Raw genomic sequence first — 25,205 nt, 5'->3', positions numbered from 1 at the left:
GGCTTTCATCCAGTCCTACCTTTCGCATGGTGTATTCTGCATATAAGTTAAATCAGCCAGAAGACAATATACAGCCTTGTCGTACTCCTTTCCCAGTTTTGAACCAATCAGTTGCTCCATATCCAGTTCTAACTGTTGATTCCTGTCCCACATATATATTTCCCAGGAGGTAGATAAGGTGGTCATGCACTCCCATTTCTTTAAGGACTTGCCATAGTTTGCTGTGGTCCACACAGTCAAAGGCTTTTGCGTAGTCAATGAAGCAGAAGTAGTTTTGTTTTGTTCTTTTGCATTCTCTGGCTTTCTCCATAATCCAGCGCATGTTAGCAATTTGGTCTCTAGTTCCTCTGCCCCTTCGAAATCCATCTTCTACTTCTGGGAGTTCTCGGTCCACATACTGCTGAAGCCTACCTTGGATGATTTTGCTAGCGTGTGAAATGAGTGCAATTGTACGGTAGATGGAGCATTCTTTGGCACTGCACTTCTTTGGGACTGGGATGTAGACTGATCTTTTCCAATGCTCTGGCCACTGCTGAGTTTTCCAAACTTGCTGGCATATTGAGTGTAGCACCTTAACAGCATCATCTTTTAAGATTGTAAATAGTTCAACTGGAATGCCATCACCTCCACTGGCCTTGTTGTTAGCCATGCTTTCGAAGGCTCACTTGACTTCACTCTCCAGGATGTCTGGCTCAAGGTCAGCAACCACACTATCTGGGTTGTCCGGGACATCCAGATGTTTCTGGTATAATGTTATGAGCCTCCATCCATAGTTCTTCAGGCACTCTGTCCATCAAATCTAGTTCCTTAAATCTGTTCTTCACTTTCACTGTGCATTCATAAGGGATTTAGTTTAGATTATACCCGACTAGCCCAGTGGTTTTTCCTACTTTCTTTAGTTTAAGCCTGGGTTTTGCTATGAAGCTGATGATCAGAGCCACAATCAGCTCCAGGTCTTGTTTTTGGTAACTGTATAGAGCTTCTCCATCTTTGGCTGCCTCAGCCTGACCTACTTGATATATAGGTCCTTAATGATTTTTTTAAAAAGGCAGAAAAGAGAGTGTTATACACTGGCTGGAGGTCATTCAAGGAAAAATGGGACATAAAAGTAAACGATAATACCCTTATCCTTTTGACTTTGTACTTCCCCCAGTTTTGCAACTCAGTAGTCAGCTCAAAACCAAATAAGAAATTTAAAAAATTCAAATGCAAGAAACTAGGGTGTAAAATCCAACCCACAGCTGCCTCAGTATCAACTTTAAAGCAATCACTTTATTGCTTCCTACCTCATCTAAGACAAAACTGGCGAAATTCATGTTGCCAAGAACTTTACATCTAAGAGTAACCTTCTGGCAAACCCCATCTTGCCACAAATGTTTGGACTTTTGGTACTTGCATTTGAAGAGATGGGATTTACCTACAAAAGCTCACATAGTGTATGGTTTTTTACTTTTTATTAGTGGCCTATAAAGGTATTGCCTGTTCTTGAATTTATATTTTGTAATGGATACACACTTCCCCCTTTTATTTCAAATTTTAAAAAAGACACACTCAAAATAGTTATATTTGGATAACGAAAAATGTGAAACATGAATTTTTGTGCTAATGAAAAAGTACATCAGGGCAGTAACACTGCAGGAGATATTTATGAATAAACATGCGTATAACTGATGAGGATGGAAAACAGGCTGCTCTGTCTATTCCATCAGTGAGTTTAATGGTCCGTATTCCCAAATATGTATGCATAGGATTGTAGTCATTTCTTTAAAAAGCTCAGTTATTGAGGTATGATATTCCTACTTCATTTTTTTTTACTACAAACACTTTAAAGCAAAAAGAAACCAGGCCAAAACTGACATTTAGGTTTGTTTTGTAAAACAGCAGAGTTGCTTAATTTGAAAAGAAATGTGGAGGGGGGTAGAGTTGTGAAAAGCTGTGGAATGGACAGGTTGAACATAAAAAGAAATATTAAATGTTCATCAGCCACCATACCTAGCTGAGTTCAAATTTGGCTCCCGGGTAAGTGTTACATATATCTGCAACATACTGTAATCTTTGTTAATTTTACTTTTTATTTCGTTACAATGTTATGGTAAGATTAGAATTGAGAGATGGTTAGTACAAACTGGTAACTTCATCCTCTGATCACTAGAAATCAGGTGGGGTTTTCTGTGATTTCACTGAACATGCACTTAAATCTGGTATTCACAATCATAAACCTCAAACTTTTTCACTGTTAAAAAATTGATTCTCATAAAGTGGATTTTTTTCCATCTAGTGTTGTCTTTGTATTTTCATGTTTCACAAAATCAAAGTATATAATACTATGGCCACATAGTATACAGTGCAGTGGCTTACCTAAATATGAGTAATAATATAATCTTACCTGGAAGAGGTAGGAAGACATCAGGAAACTGACACAAGTAGGAATGGGCAAGATCCCCCACACATCCCCATGACTTTTCAGAATCAAAGTAACAGCTATTGACGGTTATGCCACATCCAGTTTAGATTGCAGAAAATATTGGAGTTACCGGAAGAAGTGAGTATTTGTCACTATTATCAAACTAACACACTAAATCATGAGATTTTGAATATGGTGGGTCAGATGTTACTTTCAGTGCCATCTTCAAGAGGTTCTGATGCATATGACCAATTACAATACAGTGGACCCTCGACTTACAGACGGCTCGACTTACAGACTTCTCCAGTTACAGACTTCTCTGGCTACAAAATTTAGATTCGACTTGCAGCCCGAGAATCAACTTACAGACCAGAAAAAAACCGAAATGGAAGAAAAATAGAATAAAAACTGCCAGTTATGGGAATAATCGGTTTTCAATGCATTGTAGGTCAATGGAGATTCGACCTACAGACTTTTTGACTTGCAGCCACCGTTCCAATACGGATTAATTCTGTAAGTAGAGGGTCCACTGTATACATCTAGTCCATACTCTACCCCTAACCCACACAGTAACATCTCTTCTAATGTCTTCACAACACATCAAGACAAAATAGGTGCCTTTGTATTTAATTGATGCAATGTTAATTATTGAAGAAGTATGCAAACTCAAGAGTTTTATAGAATTTTTCCTTGGGTGGAATTTTCACAGGTTCAGTGAACCTCAGAAGCATGCACACTTTTGAAGCAATGTATGTTGGGGTTCAGCTTTTTAAAAGAGGAAATCAGTCTGGGATTTTGTCAGCTTTGGGACCAGTCTCACAACCATCATTTATATTAAATTCAGGAAAATCACTTTCTCCTCTTATTTTGCTTGTCTTGGCACTATGGGTACTAAATAACCAAACAAGCAAGGGTTGCTGGTCACATCTGTTTCCCAAGGTAAGGGCTGGGAGAAGTGCTGGCTGGCTGGAAAAGTGTATGCATGAAAAGAAAAATCAATGAGAGTGAGAGAGATTCTGAAATAAGAATTAAATTGAATTTAGAGCAGGGATGGGGAACATCTAACCCTTCAGATATTCTGGATTACAACTACAGGCATACCTCGGTTTACAAATTTAATGCACTCTCCGGGACGTTTCATAACGTGAAAAATTTGCAAACCAAAACGCGGTTTCCCATAGGAATGCATGCACGGGGGCAGCACTATAAACCTCCCAGGTGCATTGCAAACGTGCTTCCTACTGCGGAAAAAAAATCGTAAACCGAGGCATTATTGTCAATGGATTTTCGTTCATAAACCGAAAATTACATTAACTGAGGTGTTTGTAAACCAAGGTGCCACTATACCAGGATCCCACTGTGGCTGATGGAAGACACAGGTCAAAACCTCTGGAAGGCCAAAAGTTCTGCACTTGCTAATAAAGACCGTAAAGGGAATTCTGGCTCAGAAAAACAGCTCTTGTGATACTGAGGTAGTAGTAGCCGGTACTGCTTTGTGCAATTTGAGTCTGTTGTTTTAGTACACCTCTCACCAATTCTAGCCAACAACTACTCTGTGACAAGGGATGCCAAAACTGTTCAGTCCAGACTGGGGGGCAGTAGGACTGATGCAGGAGTGGAAATAGCCATCATATGTGGGGGTGCACTGTTAACATGACTATTTCAGACTATAAACCTGCTTAACATACTGGTAAAACTTTAACAAATTAAACAAAAAAGTATGTCACCATTAGGGATTTTTGGAGGGTAGGTGAGGGGGGGGAAGAGTGAATTCTGCTCTTTTAGGTACAAGTTTGAACCTACATTTAAAATCTGTGGGGGAGAGAGTGGACTTGCACTCTGGAAAGTACAATAAAAAACAAAAAACAAAAATGAATGGTAAATATCTCTGCACCACACTGTTCTTTCCCTTCAACTTTTGTTTATTGATGTACTGAACATGAAAAAGTACAAAGGATCCAAACACAAAAGAAAACATGTACAGCCTCTTTTAAATACTCAACAGAATATATTTTTTCTACTCCAACAGATGTGAATTAAGTCATACTGTACAACTTCAAATAAATACCAGCCTTACATTTTATTAAGTGCTCTGATAAACAGTGTAAAGTGAAGCCCAATAGTCATGCCTTCTCACCAATGCCTTTTTTATTTTTTTGTTTCTGCTACAGTGGTAAATAGTAGCAAAGAAAAGAAGCCATGGTATCCCCACCACCAGAATGGAGCTCTTTGCTTTCTGAAGCACAGAAAGTTTGTGTTAATGCAAAACAGTTGCCCAACACCTAAAGATGAGTGTCTTTTTTCAGAAGGCCAATTGATCTGAGTAGCACTGAATGGGTCTAGCATGAGAAATCGCTTGTCACTTTAACACACTTTATTCTCTCACAGTATTATGTACTGTACTATACTGAAAATTTATAACTACAATTTTGTTTAAAAAATAATAATCAGAAAGCAACTGCAAAGATCATGTACAAGTATGTTTATGCATAGCACATTGCTTGTTCTAAGGGGAAGCGTTATGAGCATCTCAGTTTATACAAAAAGCAGGACGTAACTATATAGTTGTCAGTGCATCCTGGTGAAGGCACTGCAGCCTTCAGCTTTTAAAAAATTTATTATAAGCTAGATGCTAATCAGAAAATATTTGTACTTTTTGACCTTAAATTTCTTCAATACATGGTAAAGACTTTATTATTTCCCCAAATAAGTGATTTAAGCATCATACAAAGTTAAATTTCAATAGCATACAGGTATTTATGATTCTGGTATGAAAAATGTAAGGAATTTGTTCAAAACCTATGGTTATACTCATTTTTTTTACCACAAACATATTTATAAACAAAAATGTAGCATCACCATAAACAGCTGAAGCTAGACTATCTACAGACAAAATTTGCAACGTATCTGATACACTGTAAATTCAAGTCCCCAGGACAACAAAAATGAATAAGCAGACCTCAAGTAACAATCTTAATGCCATTTACAAAGGAAAGAAAAACATACAAAACCATTCAAAATTTGAACATCACTTGGCATGTTAAGTAAAGAAATAAAAACCAGAAGAGAACTCAATATATTAGCTGAAAAGAGGTTCATAAACTAAATATCTTATTTACATTACACAAAGCTCAGGTGTTAGCCTTGAACGTAACTTCCAAAATGCCTTCAAATATATCCAACGCAAGACTGCTTCTTCCTGGTCTGCCCGTGTGCAAACCATGTGCAAACATCTTTTTTTTCTTTAAGACAAAACAATTCTTCAAACAATACTGCAAGTACATCACTAAACACCATGAGCTCTATCTGAAGGGAATTCTATAGGAAGAACAGATTTTTTCCCCCATCTCAGTTAATTTAAATTTCTTGCCTGCTCTTACATACTTTAATTTTTTTTCTTTTGTTTCAATATCACAAGTTAATGTGAGCCACCTATCACATAGTAACCAGGATGTTCAGAGACTGCACCAACGATTACAAAATCAAAACCAGCCGTGCTTTCCCAGTGATTCCACTTCTTGAATAACAAAGGTCTCTAAAGAATTTCTACATCATAAATCTCTCTAAAGTGTTTTTCCCCCAACCGCTGCAAATTTCCTGGTAAGTTTTAAAAGCTCACTAGGTGTCATATGAAGAGATTTCTCAAAGTATTCAAGTCAAAATATTTGTTCCAGGACCTGTAAAAAGTTTCTCCAAATTTTCTCTTTTTTATAAAAATAGATGCTTTGTTTTTTTTAAACCCACATCAAAGAGGCTCTTATCTCTTTGGCAAGGTACTGCTTTACGAAAAGTTCTCCATTAATCTTACAATAAGCTTTTATAATGCACTACCCCCCTTCCCCAACCCAAATCATAATTACAAAATAAATATTTTTAAACTTTATAAATAAAAATGTAAACTTGAAAACACTTTTTTTTTAAACAGACTGAACAGCAAGGCATTAAAGTGTAAATCAAACACAACATAAGACTAACTAACCAAGGATTGTAACACAAAGCCTCAATATCTATTCACAGGTTCAAGGCAATCGTGTAAAAGAAATTTCTTCCCTTAGCTCAAACATTTTAAAAGGTCCGCCTTCTTCAAAGAAGGCAATAGAATGCATTGTGACAGGTAAAAACCCTGTACCTTTGTCCATATTCAAACATAAGATATTTAAGAAGTTTTAATTCAAACACTAGCAATAAAAAATCTCGCATATTTCTTAGGATGCTAGTCTGTTATTCCCCCCTCCCTTCTCAACACTGACTTACAAAGACATTTACTAATGTATAAAGTTTCTTTTTAACTTGCCTTTGTTGAATAGTATTCAAATATAAATTGGGCTGGGGGCAACTCATTAGGCTTTGTGCGTTTTGTTTGTTTTAAATGAGACCTGCAAAACTCTGTCTCCAAGACGGTATCCGTTCAGGCTGGCGATCGCCATGGCGGCCTCATCATAGTTTGTCATAGTCACAAATCCAAAACCTTTGCACTTGTTTGTGTTGAAGTCGCGGATAACCTTCACATTGGTAACAGCTCCGAAGGGTCCGAACATTTGCCACAGGATGCTCTCGTCTGCATCAGGAGCTAAATTGTACACAAAAATGCACCATCCAGTCCCCGCATGTCCTGGGATATTGATTCCAGCCAAACTGGTCATTCCATCAATGGTCATTGGAGAAAACCTACTAACCAGTGCAAAGGAGGGGGAAACACACACACACACAAACACACAAAAAGAGAAATATCTTTAGGAAAAGGCTAGTTCAAAACACTTAATTTAGAAATGCTGTCTATTCCTACCACTTGAACATGCTGAACACATTACGCCAAGAGCCTTTTTGCCTAACTTCTATGGGCATTTCTACCAAGTACGTGTTTGTTCCTTTGCTTCTGTCAGAGCTGTCTTTTTCTTTTTTAAGCATCCAAAACAGGTTAAATGCTACAGCACAGTGATTAGGAAATAATTTACAATAGTGTGGCTTGAGAAAAAGAACAGCACACTGTGAAAAATAAATTAACTGACGTCCCCATAAGAGTCTTCTCGGACTAAGTCAACATGTTGTTTGTCTCCACTGAGTGTTGCTCAGGGCTGGAGAATCTTTACTCCTACCACATGTTGTTTCACTTCAGTTCATATCATCTCCAGTTATCTGTATATATGGTGAGGGATTAAGGGAGTAGAAATTAATCTACATCCAGAGAAAACTCCTTATAGGTTTGTTATTGCTAATTAACTGGTCCAACTACAAAGTGCCGAAACATGATAAAATTACCTCTCCCCAGGAAGTCCTCCACTGTATCTCAGCATGAGTTACTGTTCTGGGTGGGTCCCTTTCCTGACTTTTTAGAATGTTTTACTGCCAAATTTCATTGACAACATTAATACAGCTATCAAGTTTCTGAGAAACACGACGACTGTGATGTTTGGGAAGCTGGTGGTTAAAAACACCTTACTAGATGCTATCTGTGACATAAACAGCGCTCCCTCTCAGAAATAGGATAGATAATCTGTAAAGATTATAACTTCAATGACTATGTTCGCTGGGAACTACAGTTCCAAAAAAATTAATTATTCTGCTCTTTGCTTTCACATACAGGTTTAGCACAGAAGCTGCCAATCTTTCTTTCTTTCTTTCTTTCTTTGAAAAGGGCAGTGGCAGTGATTGGGCCTTGGTTTTAGGCTTTGTTTTTTGCTCAATTCCTATATTAAAGTTTTCCCCTCTCTCTTACGGTACAATGAGAATTGAGCCACATTTTCCCTCCAAAAAGCCATTAACAATGACACATATAGTGTAAAATTTAGCAGCCCAATATATTAGTTGCTAGTTATTCGTATTCTGCCTTCCTGTCGGATCACTCAAAATGAAGTGTTAACTTTGCAGCCTTCATCACAGCCATGAACTCAATAAGTTGCCTTAATGCAACTGGAAGGTGTGTTATCTAGATCTTTAGCTTTATTTTTGCTGTGTTTTTTTAGAGAAAAGGTTGCAGATTTGCCAAATCACATCTAGTTCATCCAGAGGGGAAACATTACTCTTGACACTTCGGTGCTGCACCATCCCATTATAATAAAATATGGAAAAAATACTGCTCTACTCTAAAGAGGTATGTAAGGTTCTCACTTTAATATTTCACATGAAATGCTTTGAACACCCTACATGTAATAAAGATATTCTAGATACCTTTCCACTTCTACTCATTCCAAATTATATAATATAAGAGTAGGGAACCTTTTGCCTATCACTCCTTTCAACCCTGGCTGGCCAGTCAGCCAGCCGGCTGGCCTGCCTAACTCTCTCTTTAATTCCTATTCTGCCTGTTTCCCTGTAGAGGACCAATGGCAAAAGACTATAGCGCTTATAGTGGAAAGTGAATGGTTCCCTACCTCTGTGTCAGTGTTAGTATATCCTTACCCCTATCCCCAGTTATATAGGTCCTCACTACCTGCTTGCAAACATGTAATGTTATTAGCCCTGGAAACGGACTCACTATATTGTCTCAAAGGTTAACATGCAGTTTCAGTTGTTCCAAAATTAAAAGACTGATTGAAAAAGTAACATACAGGTCATTAAAAGCCAGACACTAACTATGCAAGGACAATCAGACAACTAGGCAGACAAGTAATATTAAAATGCTACAAAATGATGATTAATAAAAATGATGACAAGGCAGGAAGGGGGAAATGATGCACTGAGACAAAAACACCTTTGATTTCTGAACATGCAAGGATAACTCAAAATAAAGCATTTATAGAATTTTAAAAGGTACAAATACTACAATAATTTCCATTATTTAACACAATTCCTCATTACCTCTTTACTCCATAAGCCATATTGAGCAGATTGTCCAACCTGCAAAATATATTTAGCAAAGTGTTCAGTCTCTATGTCTTTTACCTTCAAGGGTAAGCTGCAACTTCATCTTGAACAGTTTCTCATAGAATCGGTTTACAGGACTGCAGATGTAATAATCATATATATTACCTGTGTTCTCCCCACCCAAAGCCTTGAGACAGAGAGAGAGGAAGAGAGAGGGAGTGAGAGAGAGGGAGACTCTGCAAGGATTCCCACAAAGCTGGGGTTGATTAAATTTCCATTAGGTATTTATGTAAAAGAGCAGCTCAGCCTCAGGACATGAAACAAGACTTTAAATTCTGCATTATCAAGACAATTAAGCATTTTTAAAGTGACAGAACACTCATATTAAAATAGTTCGGAGAATCATTTTATACAGTGATCCTTCCAGAAATCTTTTATGGTAAGGACTACATTTTGTCAACACTCACTCCATTATCAGAAAGCCCTCTGGGATGGAAAATACTTTTAATTCTTCTGCACATTTTCTTTAACCCATTTTCAGCATTTTTATACTTAAAGGTTTGAGAAAATGATTAGACCTTAGCTTGGTTCAAGATCTAGTTGCACTTAGAGAAGATCAAGTGATGACATTAATTCTGACCGGAAGTATCACTGGCCAAAGTCTTATTCGTTACACCTCTTGGAGTTTTTTGTCAGTGAAACTCTCAGTTGCAAATTGCCACAGATTAACAAACCAGACTAGGCATTTATTATTGCACCCACGTTGTGTGACTCAGTGCACAGCTGCAAATATCTGCCTTCCTCACCTTTTCAGCTGGATCCTTAAATCAACAGATATACAGTGGTGCCTCTACTTACGAACATCCTTACTTGCGAAATTTTTGAGATACGAAAAGCTCCAGCCTCAAAATATTGCTTCAACTTGCGGCTGGAGCTTCAAGTTACGGATGAGAAAAAAAATGCAGGGAGGCGGGGAAAGCACGAAATTTGAACTTTCAGTTGACCATTGGCCAGCGAAGAGGCTGCTTGTCTGCTACCTAGCTCGTCCCAGCGATTAGAGACTGGATAGAGAGAGAGTCTTCAGACTGCCTGGTACTGCCTGGCCCCGTACTGTACGGACCGTGGTGTTTTTTTGGCTTTTTTTATTTTTGGATTTTTGACTTTTTAAAAAAAAACAACAAAGAGACTGCCTTTTCTGGGTAAGTACATACACTGTATTTACTATACTGTATAGGGTTTTTTACAGCTGGGGGGGTACGGCTAGGTGGGGGGTTATGTTTCTGTGCTCTGATGGGCCTTACAGTGTGGATTTGAAATGTGAAAAGTAGACTGTAATATTAAATTAAAATTAAATGTGAAAATTAGACTGCAATTTTAAAATGTACAATTTATTTATTTATTTTTGCATTCTGTGGCTTCTAGGGTTTGTGTACTGTTACCTCTCTTTTGTTTTAAAATGTGTGTTTAAAATGTGGCTCCAAGGTCTGTCACTTTTAAAATTAGAAAATATTCTGTGAGGGGCTGTGGTGCTTGTTGATGCAACCAGACTTTAAAATGGAGTTTACTGTAGACTCAAGCCCCCCCATTGTCTTCTCTCTCCCTCTACGTTTTCTTTTTGTGATGAGGAGTTCTGTGCTGGAATAATGCTTGCTAGATTCTGTGGCTTTTAGGGTTTGTGTACTGTGGTGTGCTGAACAGACATGGCTCCAAAGAAAGAACAGAGCAAAGGCAAAAAAAAAAAAAATCATCTCCATTGAAATGAAAAAGGACATAATCAAAAAGCATGAAGATGGCATGTGTTTGTCTGAACTGGCCACTGAATTCAAGACGGCGAAGTCAACCATTGGTACCGTCTTAAAGAAGAAAGATGTCTTGAAAGACATTGATGTGGCAAAAGGAGTCGCAATCCTAGCAAAGAACAGCCCACCCCTGATGGAAGAAGTGGAAAAACTTTTACTGGTGTGGATGAATGAGAAACAGCTGAAAGAGAAAAGCATCAGTGAAGCCATTATTTGTAAAAAAGTGAAGAAGCTGCACAGTGACTTAATGGAAAGAAACCCCTCCAGAAGTGCAGCACAAGAATTCAAAGCCAGCAAGGGGTGGTTTCAAAAGTTCAAAAAGAGAAGTGGCATCCACTGCGTTACAAGACATGGGGAGGCTGCAAGTTCTGACCATGATGCTGCAGAAGCCTTCAAGTTGGAGTTTGCCCAATTCATCAAGGAAGAAGACTACCTTCCCCAGCAAGTCTTCAACTGTGATGAGACAGGGCTGTTCCTGGAAGAAGATGCCCAGGAGAACCTACATCACCCAGGAGGAAGAGAAAATGCCGGGCCACAAACCCATGAAGGAGAGTTTGACCCTTTTGTTCTGTCCCAACGCCACTGGTGATCTGAAGATCAAGCCTCTGCTGGTGTACCACTCCCAGACTCCTCGCCCATTCCAGTGAGAGAAAGTTAACAAGGCCATACTGCCTGTCGTGCGGAGGGCCAACACAAGAGCTTGGGTGACAAGGCAGCTGTTTATGGAATGGCTCTATAAAGTCTTTGCACCCACTGTCAAGAAATATCTTTCAGACAACCAGCTTCCTGAGAGGTGCCTTCTTCTGATGGACAACGCTCTGGCACACACACCCATCCTTGGTGGATGAGCTCAACAAGGTTTTCATCAGGGTCAAGTTTCTCCCCCCCCCCAACACAACACCTCTTCTGCAGCTCATGGACCAGCAAGTGATCAGCAACTTCAAGAAGCTGTACACAAAGGCACTCTTCACCAGGTGCTTCAATATCACCGCGGAGATACCCTTGACCCTGAAAGAGTTCTGGAAGACACATTTCAATGTCCTCCACAGTGTCAGACTCATTGACAAGGCTTAGCAAGATGTCACAACTAGGACCTTGAACTCAGCCTGGAGGAAACTGTGGCCAGAATGTGCCACAGACAGTGGCACTGAGGTGACTGATTCACAGGTGGCGAGGAACATCATCTCCATGGGTGAAGACATGGGTCTGGATGTTGACGAAGAGGATGTAGAGGAGCCGGATGAAGACCACAAAGAGGAGTTGACAACAGAAGAACTTGCAGAACTGCAAACCGAGCAGCAGAAGGCTTTTGTGGAGGAGCATTCCACAGAGGAAGAGGAAGAGGCACCGCAGGTTAGCAACGAGGAGATAAAATCCATCTGCAAGAAATGCACCGAGTGCCAGGAGTTCTTCGAGACGCACCACCCAAGCAGGACTGTTGTCAGGAAGAGTTTTGGACATGATGAATGACAACGTGGTCAGCCATTTCAGAAAGATTCTGCAGCACAGGATGAAGCAGATGAAACCGGACAGATTTTTCACCAGGATGCAGCCAAGAGACAGCGGCAGGGAGCCCCTGGAGAAGATGACCTAGAGGAGGGGACCTCTACCTTGCAGTGATGATCATCTCACCATCCACCTTCCCGAAGTCACCATGATTTCCTCCAGAAGACACCGAAAGCTAAGTGACCTCTCTTTTGTTTTAAAAGGTGTTGGTGGGTGGGTGGGTTTAAAAGTTGCTTGCTTGATTTAAAATGCGTTGTTGTAAAATGTGTTGGTTTAGCATGTGTTTTAGACTCCAAACTCTCCCCCCCTTGTCTTCTTTCTCTCTTTCTCCTATCTTTTTGTGCTTAACAGCACAAACCCCAGTGATGACCTTCTTTCTTTCTTCTCTTTTCCCCATTGTTCCGTTCCTTCCCTCCTTTCTTGCCCTTTTTTTAACCTAAAGGTGCTTGGTTTTGTTTAAAATGTGCTTGTTTTTAAAGATGTTCTGTTTAAAAGGTGTTCCCTCCCTCCTTTTTTGACCTAAGAAGTGCTTGGTTTTGTTTAAAAGGTGCTTGGGTTAAAAGGTGTTCTATTTAGAAGGTGTTCCCTCCCCCCCTTCCTCCTTTCCTGCCCTTTTTTTAACCTAAAAGATGCCTGGTTTTGTTTAAAAGGTGCTTGGGTTAAAAGGTGTTCCCTTCTCCCCCTCCTTTCCTGCCCTTTTTTTAACCTAAGTTCCTCTTAGGTCAAAAGAAGAATAATTCTCTCCCTAGTGGTAGAGTATGGATTAACTGGCTTTGCATTACTTCCTATGGGAACTAATGCTTCGATTTAAGAATGGTGCCTCTACATAAGAACCAAAAACAGCCGGAATGGATTAATCGGTTTTCAATGCATTCCTATGGGAAATTTTGCTTCGACTTATGAAAGTTTCAAGTTGCGGCCATCGTTCCAATACGGATTAATTTTGTAAGTCAAGGCACCACTGTATTCCAAAAGCATACCTAAAGCTAGACAGAACTCATAATTATGAAACCTCAATTATTTGTGCCCTAGGAATGTTCAGATGTTTATTAATAATGTGACATGTGATTATGTATACTCTTGATTAGATGTCAGAATGGAGGGGGGAACCAGTAAACACTTATCTCTAACACCTTTTTTCATACCAGCATAAACTGAGCAAAGGAACCTACATTTCTTAACTTCCTCCTAAATATGAACTCTTTAGGTAAGCAACAGAGTTTTCAGTTCCAACAGTGTGACCGAGTTCAGAAAGTAAACTCAGAAATATTCACTCCCTTTCACACTCCATTTCAGGACGAACTGTATTTAAAACAGAATCTTGGCACCAGCATTAACTGTCATGAATGCCAATACAACCAGAATATGACCACCAGGTTTAAGCTGCTCTCAGATTGGTAGGGGGTGCAAAAATGAAGTAAAATTAATACTAAAGTAACAAGACAAGGGTCAAAAAGAGCTTGGAAAGAATGAATACTATTTTATGAATTAAAACAGAATGTGAACTATTTTATGAATTACAACGAAGTGCCTGTGTAATTTCAATATACAAACGGATGCAAAAGTAACAAGAAGAGGATCAAAAAGAGCTTGGAGATAATGAATACTATTTTATGAATTAAAACAGAATGCAAACTATTTTATGAATTAAAATAGAAAGTGCCTGTGTAATGTCAACCAGAAGACTACTCCATATAGAAAAGCAGCCTACCAGTTGAGAAACAGGGCATGACCATGGAAATATGATGGGCTGCTGCTAACCTAAATTGAAACCTTTTGTTCTTTTTGAACACTGACCTACAGTTTTGGCTACCAATTTGTTATTCTTTTAAATAAGGCATCAATGATGGCTTAAATCTGTGGCACCACAAATACAGCAGCACCCCCACCCCCGTCTTATGTCCAAAAGTTGAGAATCATAGGAGAAAAACTGATCTGATCTGTTACCCTGTAGCGGAACTGATTATGATGTGCCTTAACATTTAAAAATGGATCAGGCAAAAGAGAAAATGAAACAACTGTTTCATGGATACTAACTACATTACTGGACCTCTACTGGTTTAAAAAAGAAGCAAATCCAAATCATTTCAGTTGAATCTGAACCTGAACTGGAACTGTATCAATTAAATGGTCTCAACACCTGAACTAAAGCTGTGGAGTTAGCTAGACAGTCATCAGTTTATACCCCAGATTTTTCTTTTATAAAAATCATCTTCCTTTTCCACCCCAACCTACGAGCAGGTTAAGGTGGCAAGTACATTCTGGACAAACTAGTATTCACCATCATTCACTCTGGCGCCAATATTGCACTTCATTACAGTGGGGTCTTGACTTGAGAACTTAATCCGTATTGGAAGGTGGTTCTCAAGTCAAAAAGTTCTCAAGTCAAATCTGCATTTCCCATAGGAATGCATTGAAAACCATTTGATCCGTATCTGCTCTTTTCTGTCCATAGAAACTAATGGGAAGCTGCTATTCCGCCTTTGACCACTAGAGGGGGATATTTTGTTTCTTTTTTCCTTAGGTCAAGAAAGGTTCAGGGAAGGCAGGGAAAATACAGTCCAGGCAGTTCAGTACCAGGCAGTCCGAAGACTGTCTCTCAATCCACTCTCTAAATGCTGGGAGGAGTGAGGAAGCAGACAGGCACCCTTTTCACTGGCCAACATTTAACTGAAAGTTCAAATTTTGCACTTTCCCTGCCTCCCGCGTGGTTTTTTTTTTCAGTTCTTAACTCAAATCTAAGTATGTAAGTCAAGTCAATATTTTCCTATGAGAGCGGTTCTTAAGTCAAAATGTTCTTAACTCAAGCCGTTCTTAAGTCAAGACCCCACTGTACTGTCAACCAGGAAATGTTAGGCAGTGCACTCTTCCACATGCATTTTGGTCCATGCAGATTTTTCCCTCAGTTTTCATTTCTTACTTCAGCTCCTTTTACTGAGGACATTCCATGGGATAGATGTACAGACATCCATAGTAGAAAGGACAAGGGGGTGCTTCCTGCCCCGTCCCCCAAATCCTAAATGTATTTATTTTAAGGTCAACTGCCAGATGTAGTACAATGCAATGCAGAATGGTATCCATTCATGTTTTGTAATGTCTTACTATGGACAAGGAAATCTCAACCGTTTGCATCTTGTACAAAAGAACTTCCTCACCCATTCTGTGGAGATTTAAAAGTTTCAAAATCTGCTTTACATTGGGTTGATGCATGTCCCTCAGCAAATGCAATCATCCCTTTTGAAATATTTTTATAATACATTCGATATTGTATTGATATTTACTTGAAATGCAAGAATATTTTTAAAAATGAGTTGTGTTACTTTGCCTTGCTGATCCTTTTGGTGAGAAAAGATGTCAATATATATTTTAAGACATCCAACAACATAGTAAAAGAATGTATCAATGGCACAAGCCTACAAGCCTTTGACTTGATAAATAAAATATCTGACTTCATCATCATATTTTTATCGCGATTTTATTGGGAAAGCTTTATTGTCAAGGAACAGATCAGATTTCTCAAGTCGAGGCACTTTGGTAAAATTGAAAGGAATTTAATTTATCCCACATTACAACTACCTCAGGGAAGAAAGGACTCAAGGATCAAGACTGTTTTGGTCCTATTATTTAAGAGAGAAGCATCTGCTGGGTACAAGAAAAACAATTATGCTTTTTCTATATTATATACCAAACTATCCCACTAAAAAGCCAGCTGCAAAGGGGTCTCCACATATATTCGCCACCACTATTCCCTGTTCATTGCTGTTCAGCCATACTGAATACAAAGACTGAATACAGAGTGAATACAGAGACTGGCAGCCTATGCTTTTCTGACAAAGTTTCTGCACCTATGGCGTCTAATAAGGAATTTTCCATATTAGACAGAATGCGTCTAGGTAATTATGCATGATCTAATTTGCACAATTACAGAAACAAATGGAAGACTATGTGAAGCACTTGATGGTATCAGCCTATGGAATAAATTAGTTAATTACAAATATTTTGTTTTCTAGTGAAAAAGAGGTTGCCAGTATGACAAAGCTCCTTCCTATTTCCTAAACCTCTAAAGTGTAAATTTTAAGGTGTATACACAGTAATGTACCTCTGAATTTATAGTGAAATATTATGCAAAGGAACCTTGCTGGATAGATGGGAATAGAACAGTTTTTAAAAGGAGAACTGAAAATGGTGTGAGGGAAAAATTGCTTCTCTAGGTTATGCTATTATTTCTTGTTAGAGCCCTGTGGCAGAGTGGTTAAACTGCTGTAACCTCACGACCTGGGGTTCAATTCCAGGTAGCTGGCTCAAGGTTGACTCAGCCTTTTACCTTTCCGAGGTCGGTAAAATGAGTACCCAGCTCACTTTTTTTTGGGGGGGGGGTGTAGCCCGCATAATTAACTTGTAAAATGCCCGGAGAGTGCTTTAAGTGCTATGGGGTGGTATAAAAGCAGAACATTTTGCTTTTTTTTTTTTTTTTGCTTTAAAACATCTGCAGCTCTCAGAGGCTGCTCTCATTTCACTGCTGACCCTGTCGAACATGCTCTCTCTCTCTCTCTCTCTCTCTGTTTCATACTGTATTTGAAACTTCCTTGCAGAAGACACAGGATACATACAATCTAATTTTCAAATGATCTGGTATAACTCTGAAAAGTTTGTCACTCACCAACGTTCCTGCTTTCTCTACGGTTTCAGTTTGTAAGTACAGTATGTTACAGTAAATATCTTTAATTCAGCAAACTCTTATCAAAATAGTTTTGTGAATGCCCAGAAATATCACCACTTGTAAACACACACACACACACACACACACACACACACAGAGAGAGAGAGAGAGAGAGAGAGAGAGAGAGAGAGAGGAATCTGTGTATATGTTAGTTCCAACAGTGATAATGACATACTGTACCAAAAAATCTCTATTTGAAGCAACTAGGGCATCCAAATTTAAGAACTCTACATCCAGACTGTATTAGATATGCATATATGCTAGCTTCATTAAAGCAGACTAAGAAAAAGAATAATATGGGCAACTCAAATCCAAACCAAAATGATTTGCTTTTTACATACTGACCTGAAATTCTATAGTAAGTCAAGGCCTTCAAATAGTCTTCCCATTTGTTTCTATAACTGTTCAAACTAGAAGTCAAATTACAGTAGGCACACTGAATCAGTGGTGATTGGTGAATCAACTCTGTAAATGTAATTGATTCAAATGGCCCTACTGTAGTTGTGACTTAGTACTGAAGCTGCAATGTACATTAGTGTTCTAAGTCACAACTAGAGAATGCCCATTTGACTCAATGGACTTTATAGAGGAGTTTTCTCACCAATTGCCACCTATTCAGTAAGCCTCTTGTAGTGTGACTAAGCACACTAAGCATCAGGATTTCAGCCATTATGTAAAAAAGCAAGGTGATCTGTTTTATTTGGCATCTAATACATGACTGCAATCCCTTAATGGTAGTACAAAAAATTGGACTGGAACTATTCTTAGAAACAAGAGTTTACTTTAAAATGAACAAGTACAATTCCCATATCATGTTGATAACAAAATATTAAAGGGCATTTCCAGATTCCAAAGCCTGTGAAAATTCTCTGTATTTCAAAATATACCATATACTAGGATAGTCACTCATTAATATAGGGCTGCATTGTTGCAGAACACTCCTAAACAAGGACAGCACTGTTTTGGTGCTTCTGCTCTAGCCTTACCCATAAAATACGAACTTGTTTGTGCTACTTGGACACTGAATGTAATGATATGCCACCACAAATATGCACTCAAGTGCTAGTGGTGTGATTGTGTGCATTCTAAAAGTACAGTACAAGAACAATTCTGCGATCAGGTACCCATGCTGATACAATTCAGCATCTAAGTCCATTTTCTGCAGGGGGCATTATGTGGTTGGAATCCTGTGCCTTAAACAAAGATCTAGTTAAACATGCCTGTGTAAGCTCTCTACTTTTAAAGTGCAGAGTCATTTTACTTTACATGTTTTAGATCCAGGCTGCAATTCTAAGCAGATCACTTTGAAGTAAACTCTGCACAAATTAGCTAAAGTACCTTCCGGGTCATAGGTTGGAGGTTTTCCTGTGCCAGATGCAGAGAAGGATTTTAGGGCCTCCTAAAGTCGTGCCTCAAATGAGAAACTTTCTTTCAAAGACACTGAATTCTTCCCTAGATTGCACTCAAGCTGAGTCATTCCTAAATTCCCTTAACTAATATCTCCTTGTACTATTCTTCCCAGTTCTTACCTTCCCTTAAGCTGGAAAGTGACAACAGAAAGCAAAAACAATGGTGGGTGGGAAGACAAGGGACAATGAGGCTTGACCTTTCCCTCTTTTTCACCTTGGTGCACAGAGCAACAGATTGCCAGATCATAATGCTCAGGGACGCAGAGGAGACACACAGCCTCTGTACAGTAGTTGTAATTCCGGGGGGAGAAACAAGTACTTCACTGTTCCTGTCACTTTCCACAAAAGAGGAGAGGGAAAGATGGTGTTGATTGATAGAAGTATGTCTTATTTGTTTGTTTGTTTAACTTTGGATTGATTCAGGATCTTGTTTGGGAGAAAACATGATGAACATTAGAATTAGGGCTCAGTGACAATGGACAGAACCCACCTCACATAATTCTTCATGTCATCTAACAAAAAACAAAACAAAACCCTGTTCTTATACACCAGACAGATGCTGAAAGTGCTCTGTGCAATAAAGTCCAGCATATTGTGTTTTTGTTTTTTAAAAGGGAAAAGGAGAAATAGGAGTTTAAAAACTTGGCAGGCCTGCCCTCTAGTCAATTAACTGTTTCGTTTCTTTAATTTCCCATCTTGATAATGTATATATCCACTAGTTAGTTGCTTGTATTATTAAGTTTTAATAACTATATTATTCAATTGTATTTTATCATTTTTTGTAAGCCGCCCCGAGTAGACTTTGTCTAGAGGGGTGGGGTATAAATCTAAATAAAGTAAAGTAAAAAAAGTAAAGTAGGAGTATAGTCACCCTGCTTTGTTTAACTAGTTAAAGAAGTACAAGTCAATAATTTATGACAGCTTTAAGATTCATACCAAAGTTTTGTACTAAACATGCAAAGTCAAGTCTATATACTAGAGATCCTCTTTTGCCTTCAGAATTAAGTTGCCACCACTCCTAGCATAGTGCCTACCACTCACAAACTGCTTATAGGTGATATATGGGGAGAGCTGGACCATTAGTGTTTTAAACAAAGACTGCTCAGGGCCACAGAACTTTTGTGTGTCCCAATCCTGGCACTAGCCATTTTCTACATATGTTTATTTACCTCTTTTCATGTCAGTGCAGCAATTCCCCAATGACCTGACTTCAGGCACAGTGCATTCTGGAATTCCTCTTCTGAGCAGTGCTACCTCTGCCCCGGCACTCAGTACTGGAGCAGGCAGTCTGCCTATGGAGAAAGGGCAAGTCTTCTTTTATTCAATATTCAGCGGCTTGACAGATTATTATTTTGTTAAAAGAAAAAATCAAAAAAAAAAAATGGGAAGACTAGGAAAATCCACTGAATACTGAATAAAAGAAACTGCCTTTTTTCCCCTGCTCCAGGAGAAGGGCACACTTAGAATGAATGCTTTTTTGGGTGAACTAATTAAAGGCACAAAATGCAAACAAGGTTGCTTACATTAAATTGTGTAATTAAACCTGCTACTAGCCAGATGCTTGAAACACATTATAATTATGTTGCTTTCTTTTCAGGTCTGTTTTTATTTTTATTTTATTTTTTTAATCTGAGCATTTTGGTATGTAATTCATACAATCAGTTCTTCGATTCCATTTTCACTACCAGCTATTCCTGATTAATACCCAATAGTTTCTTCCAAATTTTTAAACATAGCCTTTCTTAAGCAGGAGAAAATGGATCTTGAAGCAAAACAGCATCAAGTTTAGAACAAGCATACATATGCAAGTGTACAAACACAAACACCCCTCACTGAACACTGAACTCATACAAAGCTCTAAGCAGTTAATGAATGTAGATTAACACAGTATTTGTTTCAATTCACACCATCTGTCCTTTTCAGAACACTAAAATATCACAGAGAAAAACATATGGCTGCAAGCTCAGTGTCACAGGAACAGAGACCCACACACAAAAACGGCAAACCACTTTAAAAAATGCTGAAAACATACTTTCTGCTGCAAAGCATGAATGGTACCATGCAGAACAATAACTCCAAGATCGAAGAGAACAGAATTCTTCTATGGCAAAGTTTTGGGCATATCCTACCATATGGTTGAGAAAGTTGTCTGAACTAGTAGAAACTGCTTACTCCAGAAGATTAAAAATAACCCTCATGAAGCAAATTAGAAAGAGAATGTTCCCCATTGTTTAAGTGTTACTAATTAGCTGCTTAAACTATCTCTCTCATCTGTTTATAGCTGCCAACAGATGGCAGTGCTTTTAAATAAGTATTTACTGCTATAGCTTTTAGATGCAAAAAGTTTGAAAACCTGACAACTCTCATGGGAAGGAAACATAAGCCCTCTTCCAGAAAGGATAAGTTGGTCTGAGGATGATTCTTGACTGTAAGGCAAGACTACATGGGACAAGATACACACCCACTTACCTAAAACGTTGAGCCTGCTGAGCTAGAGGTCCTGGATACCTTCTGTTTGGAGACTGGTACAGCTGGGAAAGGATGGCCTGATTTGTTTTTTGGCTTGGGTTGTTGGCAAACTTTACAGTGATTGGCTCTGTGGCACCAGGTGGCTTCTGCCCGTTCAAGCCTTTGATAGCTTCTTCTGCCTCAATCCGCTTGTCAAATCGGATGAAGCCCACGCCCCTCGAAACACCTGCAATGAAGTAGAAAGCACATTGCTCATTTGGAGCACACTTCCAGCGTCTCTACCAGCTCATTTCCATCTCAAAAACAAAACAAAACAGAATCAAACAGAGCAAAATAGAAATAAAACACAAAACTGTATAGTGTATGTTAACCAACAAGCTACAAGGAAGCAATGAAAGATAGTAGCAGCTTCAGCACCGAAGAAGGTTATATCACAATTACATATTCTACAGAAAATTTGCAATAAGCAAAAAACCCCAGAGCACTGATTGTGACAGCCATAATGCCTGTGCATATAGTACACTATCTTATGCTTTGGTGCTAAGACTGAGGAGGAACAATGAAACAACAGAGGTATGAAATTATATACAGTACAATACAAGCTGATCTGCACTCAGAATAATGGCAGCCCTTATGATTAAGCCAGGAATAGGAAGCTTGGGCAGATGTTTTTGACCAATTCTATAATCCCTGACTGCTGCTTGGGGTTTTGTGGGAACAGAAGACACATTTACAAGGCGAAAGACCCCACACACCTAGATGAAGGGTCTGCAGGAAACAGTCTGAGAGGCTTTCTACACCCAAAGCAATTCCAAGCACCTGCTGTTTAAACAGAGGTCCCCAAGTTCAATTTTTGGCCTTTCCAGTTAAGTCTGGGAGAAACCTCTGTCTCAAACCCTAGAGTCAAGGTAGAGAATGTTAAACCAGATGACTCTAACTTTCCAAACCAGTGTTTGCATAGGCAAAAGCCTCCTTTTTGTGTGCATACATGGACATCACGAAGAGGAACTGGAACTGACATCCAATTGGAAAAAAAATTATCCAAGGCATGGCCATGCCCAATAGTATAAAAATGTGCACTCATATTCCAGTAGTCCATTGGGGAGCAAACTCCATTTTATGCCAGTGCTCTCTTGACTGGGGGGGGGGGGGAAGTGTTGGGGACTAGGTAGACAACCTTGATATATGGGTTACAGTATCCACCCCAATTTTAAATTAGTTACGTAAATTTTACACTATATCGATAACACCCATACAAAAGCATCTTGGATGCATTGTTCATCTACAGAAGCCCCTTTAAATCAGGTTTACTAATTAAACTTTGAATTTTTTAAAAGACGCAGAAGGAAAGCATGAATGGGTCTATTTTTAGATGCATGAGTGTTAGTTTTGATCAACAACTGCCACTGATTCTCTAATCTGTGCAAGTTTAAAAAGTTATATGGAGGACTGAATATGTACCGGGTCAAGACAGCCTCTCCAAAAGAATCTGCCATGCTTACGTAGGTAATGATTGTTTCACAAGCATAATGGTCATTATTAACATAACAAACAGATGGTGCTGAAATGCAGGAAAGCATCAGCACCTGAGTAAGAAAGAGAAAGGTTAAAAATAGATCCAAGATTGGATCTCTGTTCTCTCTGCACAAGCATTTTGGCTGGTAACTTGAGAAGTATACTGCTGGACCAGATATGTTGTTGGTTTGATTAAGCAAGATTTGCCTGATGTTCTCATGCAGTTAATCTTAGCATGTACAATTTTTGTTTTGAACTGGGACCTAAACATCAAATTCAAAACCCTCTTGCACCTTCACCTATTAGTTTGTGGAAGTGGGGGAAGCAATCACATGTAAATAGGCTTTATGGATAAAGCTAACAACAATCTTGCTAGTCAAAACGGTATGCAGCTTTAATGCCTGGATCCTCTCTACTCCTGTTGGCCAATTCATCCACCCCAACTGCTGAGAGCAATATCCAAAAGGTCAAGAGTACTACAGTGTAAGAGGGAATGATTGCACAGATGCCTCTTGGCACCTACAGCTGATAGGCACAATAGACTCTGAGTCAGACTAGAGTTTGATAAGTTACCTCAGGTTCCATTTTGGGAATTTCCCCCTATGCAGGGGAGCAGGTCTTACAAACACCACATCTTCTAAACTACCTGACAGTCCAGTGTTAAATATTATTTAACAAAATAATACTATGAAAAAGGTGAAGAACTCTATTGCGAAAGAACCAACCATACAGAAAGGCAGAATTTCTTCTTAGCTCCATCAACCAGCATACATATACTGTACAGTGGAGTCTCGACCTACGAATGGCCCTACTTACAGATTTTTGCTCCAGCCGCAAAATTTTGGATTGACTTGCGGCCGGAGCTTCGACGTACGGACCGAAAAAGGCAGGGAAAAAGGGTGGGAAATTCAAACCGTTGGTGGCAAAGAGGCTGCTTCTTTAGCTCTTTCGCCCCTACGGTTTGGAAAAGGGATCGGCTCCTGCCTTTCTTCCCCCAGCCACCGGACCTCTAATGTGCCACCGGAAGCTGGGCAGGCCGTCCCTTGGAAACCTCTACGGATTCCCCCTTTCAGCTCGGCGATGGGAAAGCCTCTGGAACAATGTGGCCAACCAGAGCAAGCGAAGGGCAGCGCAGCAGCGGCGGGGAGAAGGTCTTGCTCCCCAGCTGGGGAAGCCTATTAAGGAGAGACTCCCTAGCCAGGGAACCCACCTCTTGCCCCCCTCTCCGCCCAATACCGATGGATCCCCCCAGTTGCCAGGCCTCTTACACTCTGCCAGAAGCTGGGCTGGCCGTCCCTTGCAAGCCAGGGCTATTTGCAGGCTAGTTCTCCCAGGCTTTATCCCGCCCGCAACGTCACTGCTGAGGGGAATCTCCCACTGCCCAGGGCCTCTCCAGCGCGGCAGTAACCGATGCCAACAGCCCTTGCCCGTGCTGATGGCTGTAGGCGTGCTGGGGGGGGGGGTTGTGGCCGCTGTGGGAGGAGCAGTGGAGAAGCTGCCCAGTGGGGGAGATAGCTGCTGGCACTGACAAACCAATTCATGGTTCATCAGTAAAATATTCATAAATTCATGGTTCTTCAACCTTGACAAACCATGAACCAAGAAGAAAGAGAGGTTACCTACCTGTAACCGTGGTTCTTCGAGTGCTCCTCTGTAAATCCACACAATCGGGTTATTCTGCACCTGCGCAGGACCTCTCGGAAGTTTCTAGAGCTTAAAGACATGTGATTGGTGGGACGTTCCCCTGTGGAGTGCATGCTCCGCCCGCCTAACATTCCCTCAGTTCCAAAGAAGTCTGTCGCTGTCAGAAAAATAGATGGAAACGACAATGTGACGGACAGAGGGGAGGACAGGCGGGATGTGTGGATTCACAGAGGACCACTCGAAGAACCATGGTTACAGATAGGTAACTTCTCTTTCTTCTTCATAGTCTCTGTGAATGCACACAATTGGGTGAGTAACAAGCTCACTTATCGGTTGGTGGGATGTCACGTCAAAAAGGAGGTAGGAACAGCACTGCTGAAGCCAGCTTCATTCTTTGCTCTAATGTCAAGCCGGTAGTAAGACACAAACATTGAGGGAGTTGACCAGGCATCCACTTAACAGATGTGGGAGATGTCTATACCGCAGAGAAAAGCAGTAGAGCCCTGGTGGAATGGGCTTTAATAATGTCCGGTGGCAGTTTCCATGCCAGTTCACAGGCTAAGGTGATTGCTTAAACTATCCATCTGGATAGAGTTTGTGAGGATGCTGGGGAACCCTTACGAGGGCCATGAAAACAGACGAACAGGCGTGGAGATTTTTGGAAAGACTTAGTTCTGTCAACACAAAATGTGAAAGAGCATCAAACATATAGGGTACAGTGGTGTCTTGACTTACGAATGTCCCAGCTTATGACCACTGTGAGTTATGATCAGCTCCAGCTGCAAAATTTTGCATCAACTTGCCGCTGGAGCAATGTGCTGCTTTCTGCTTTTTAAAAACTGCCTGTTCTGGGTGGGTTTTGCAGGGTGGGTTTGGGCTGGGGGGAGGTTATGTTTCTGTGCTGTGTTGTTTTGTTTTTTGGTGATTTTTTTTTT

General features: G+C 39.8%; 1 protein-coding gene across 31 annotated transcripts in view; it reads right to left on the bottom strand.

Moving 5' to 3' along the window:
• Positions 1-4,305: 4,305 nt before the first annotated feature.
• Positions 4,306-25,205, bottom strand: part of ELAVL2 (ELAV like RNA binding protein 2) — a 258,364-nt gene continuing 237,464 nt past the window's right edge. For 25 of the 31 annotated variants that reach the window (XM_078384900.1, XM_078384899.1, XM_078384907.1 and 22 more), the window contains 3 exons: positions 21,112-21,337; positions 9,203-9,241; positions 4,306-7,075 (listed from right to left, as the gene is read on the bottom strand). In XM_078384900.1, coding sequence (XP_078241026.1) covers positions 6,745-7,075; positions 9,203-9,241; positions 21,112-21,337 — 596 coding nt within the window. In that variant the 3' untranslated portion in view covers positions 4,306-6,744. The remainder of the gene's footprint in view (positions 7,076-9,202; positions 9,242-21,111; positions 21,338-25,205) is intronic. The other 6 variants (XM_078384912.1, XM_078384901.1, XM_078384906.1 and 3 more) reach the window with 1 other exon arrangement.

The sequence above is a fragment of the Pogona vitticeps genome, chromosome 2 (genome assembly GCF_051106095.1).
Source record: "Pogona vitticeps strain Pit_001003342236 chromosome 2, PviZW2.1, whole genome shotgun sequence".
Taxonomy (NCBI): Eukaryota; Metazoa; Chordata; class Lepidosauria; order Squamata; family Agamidae; genus Pogona; species Pogona vitticeps.
Note: the sequence above shows the minus strand (reverse complement) of the source record. Positions and strands in the feature narration are given on the sequence as shown.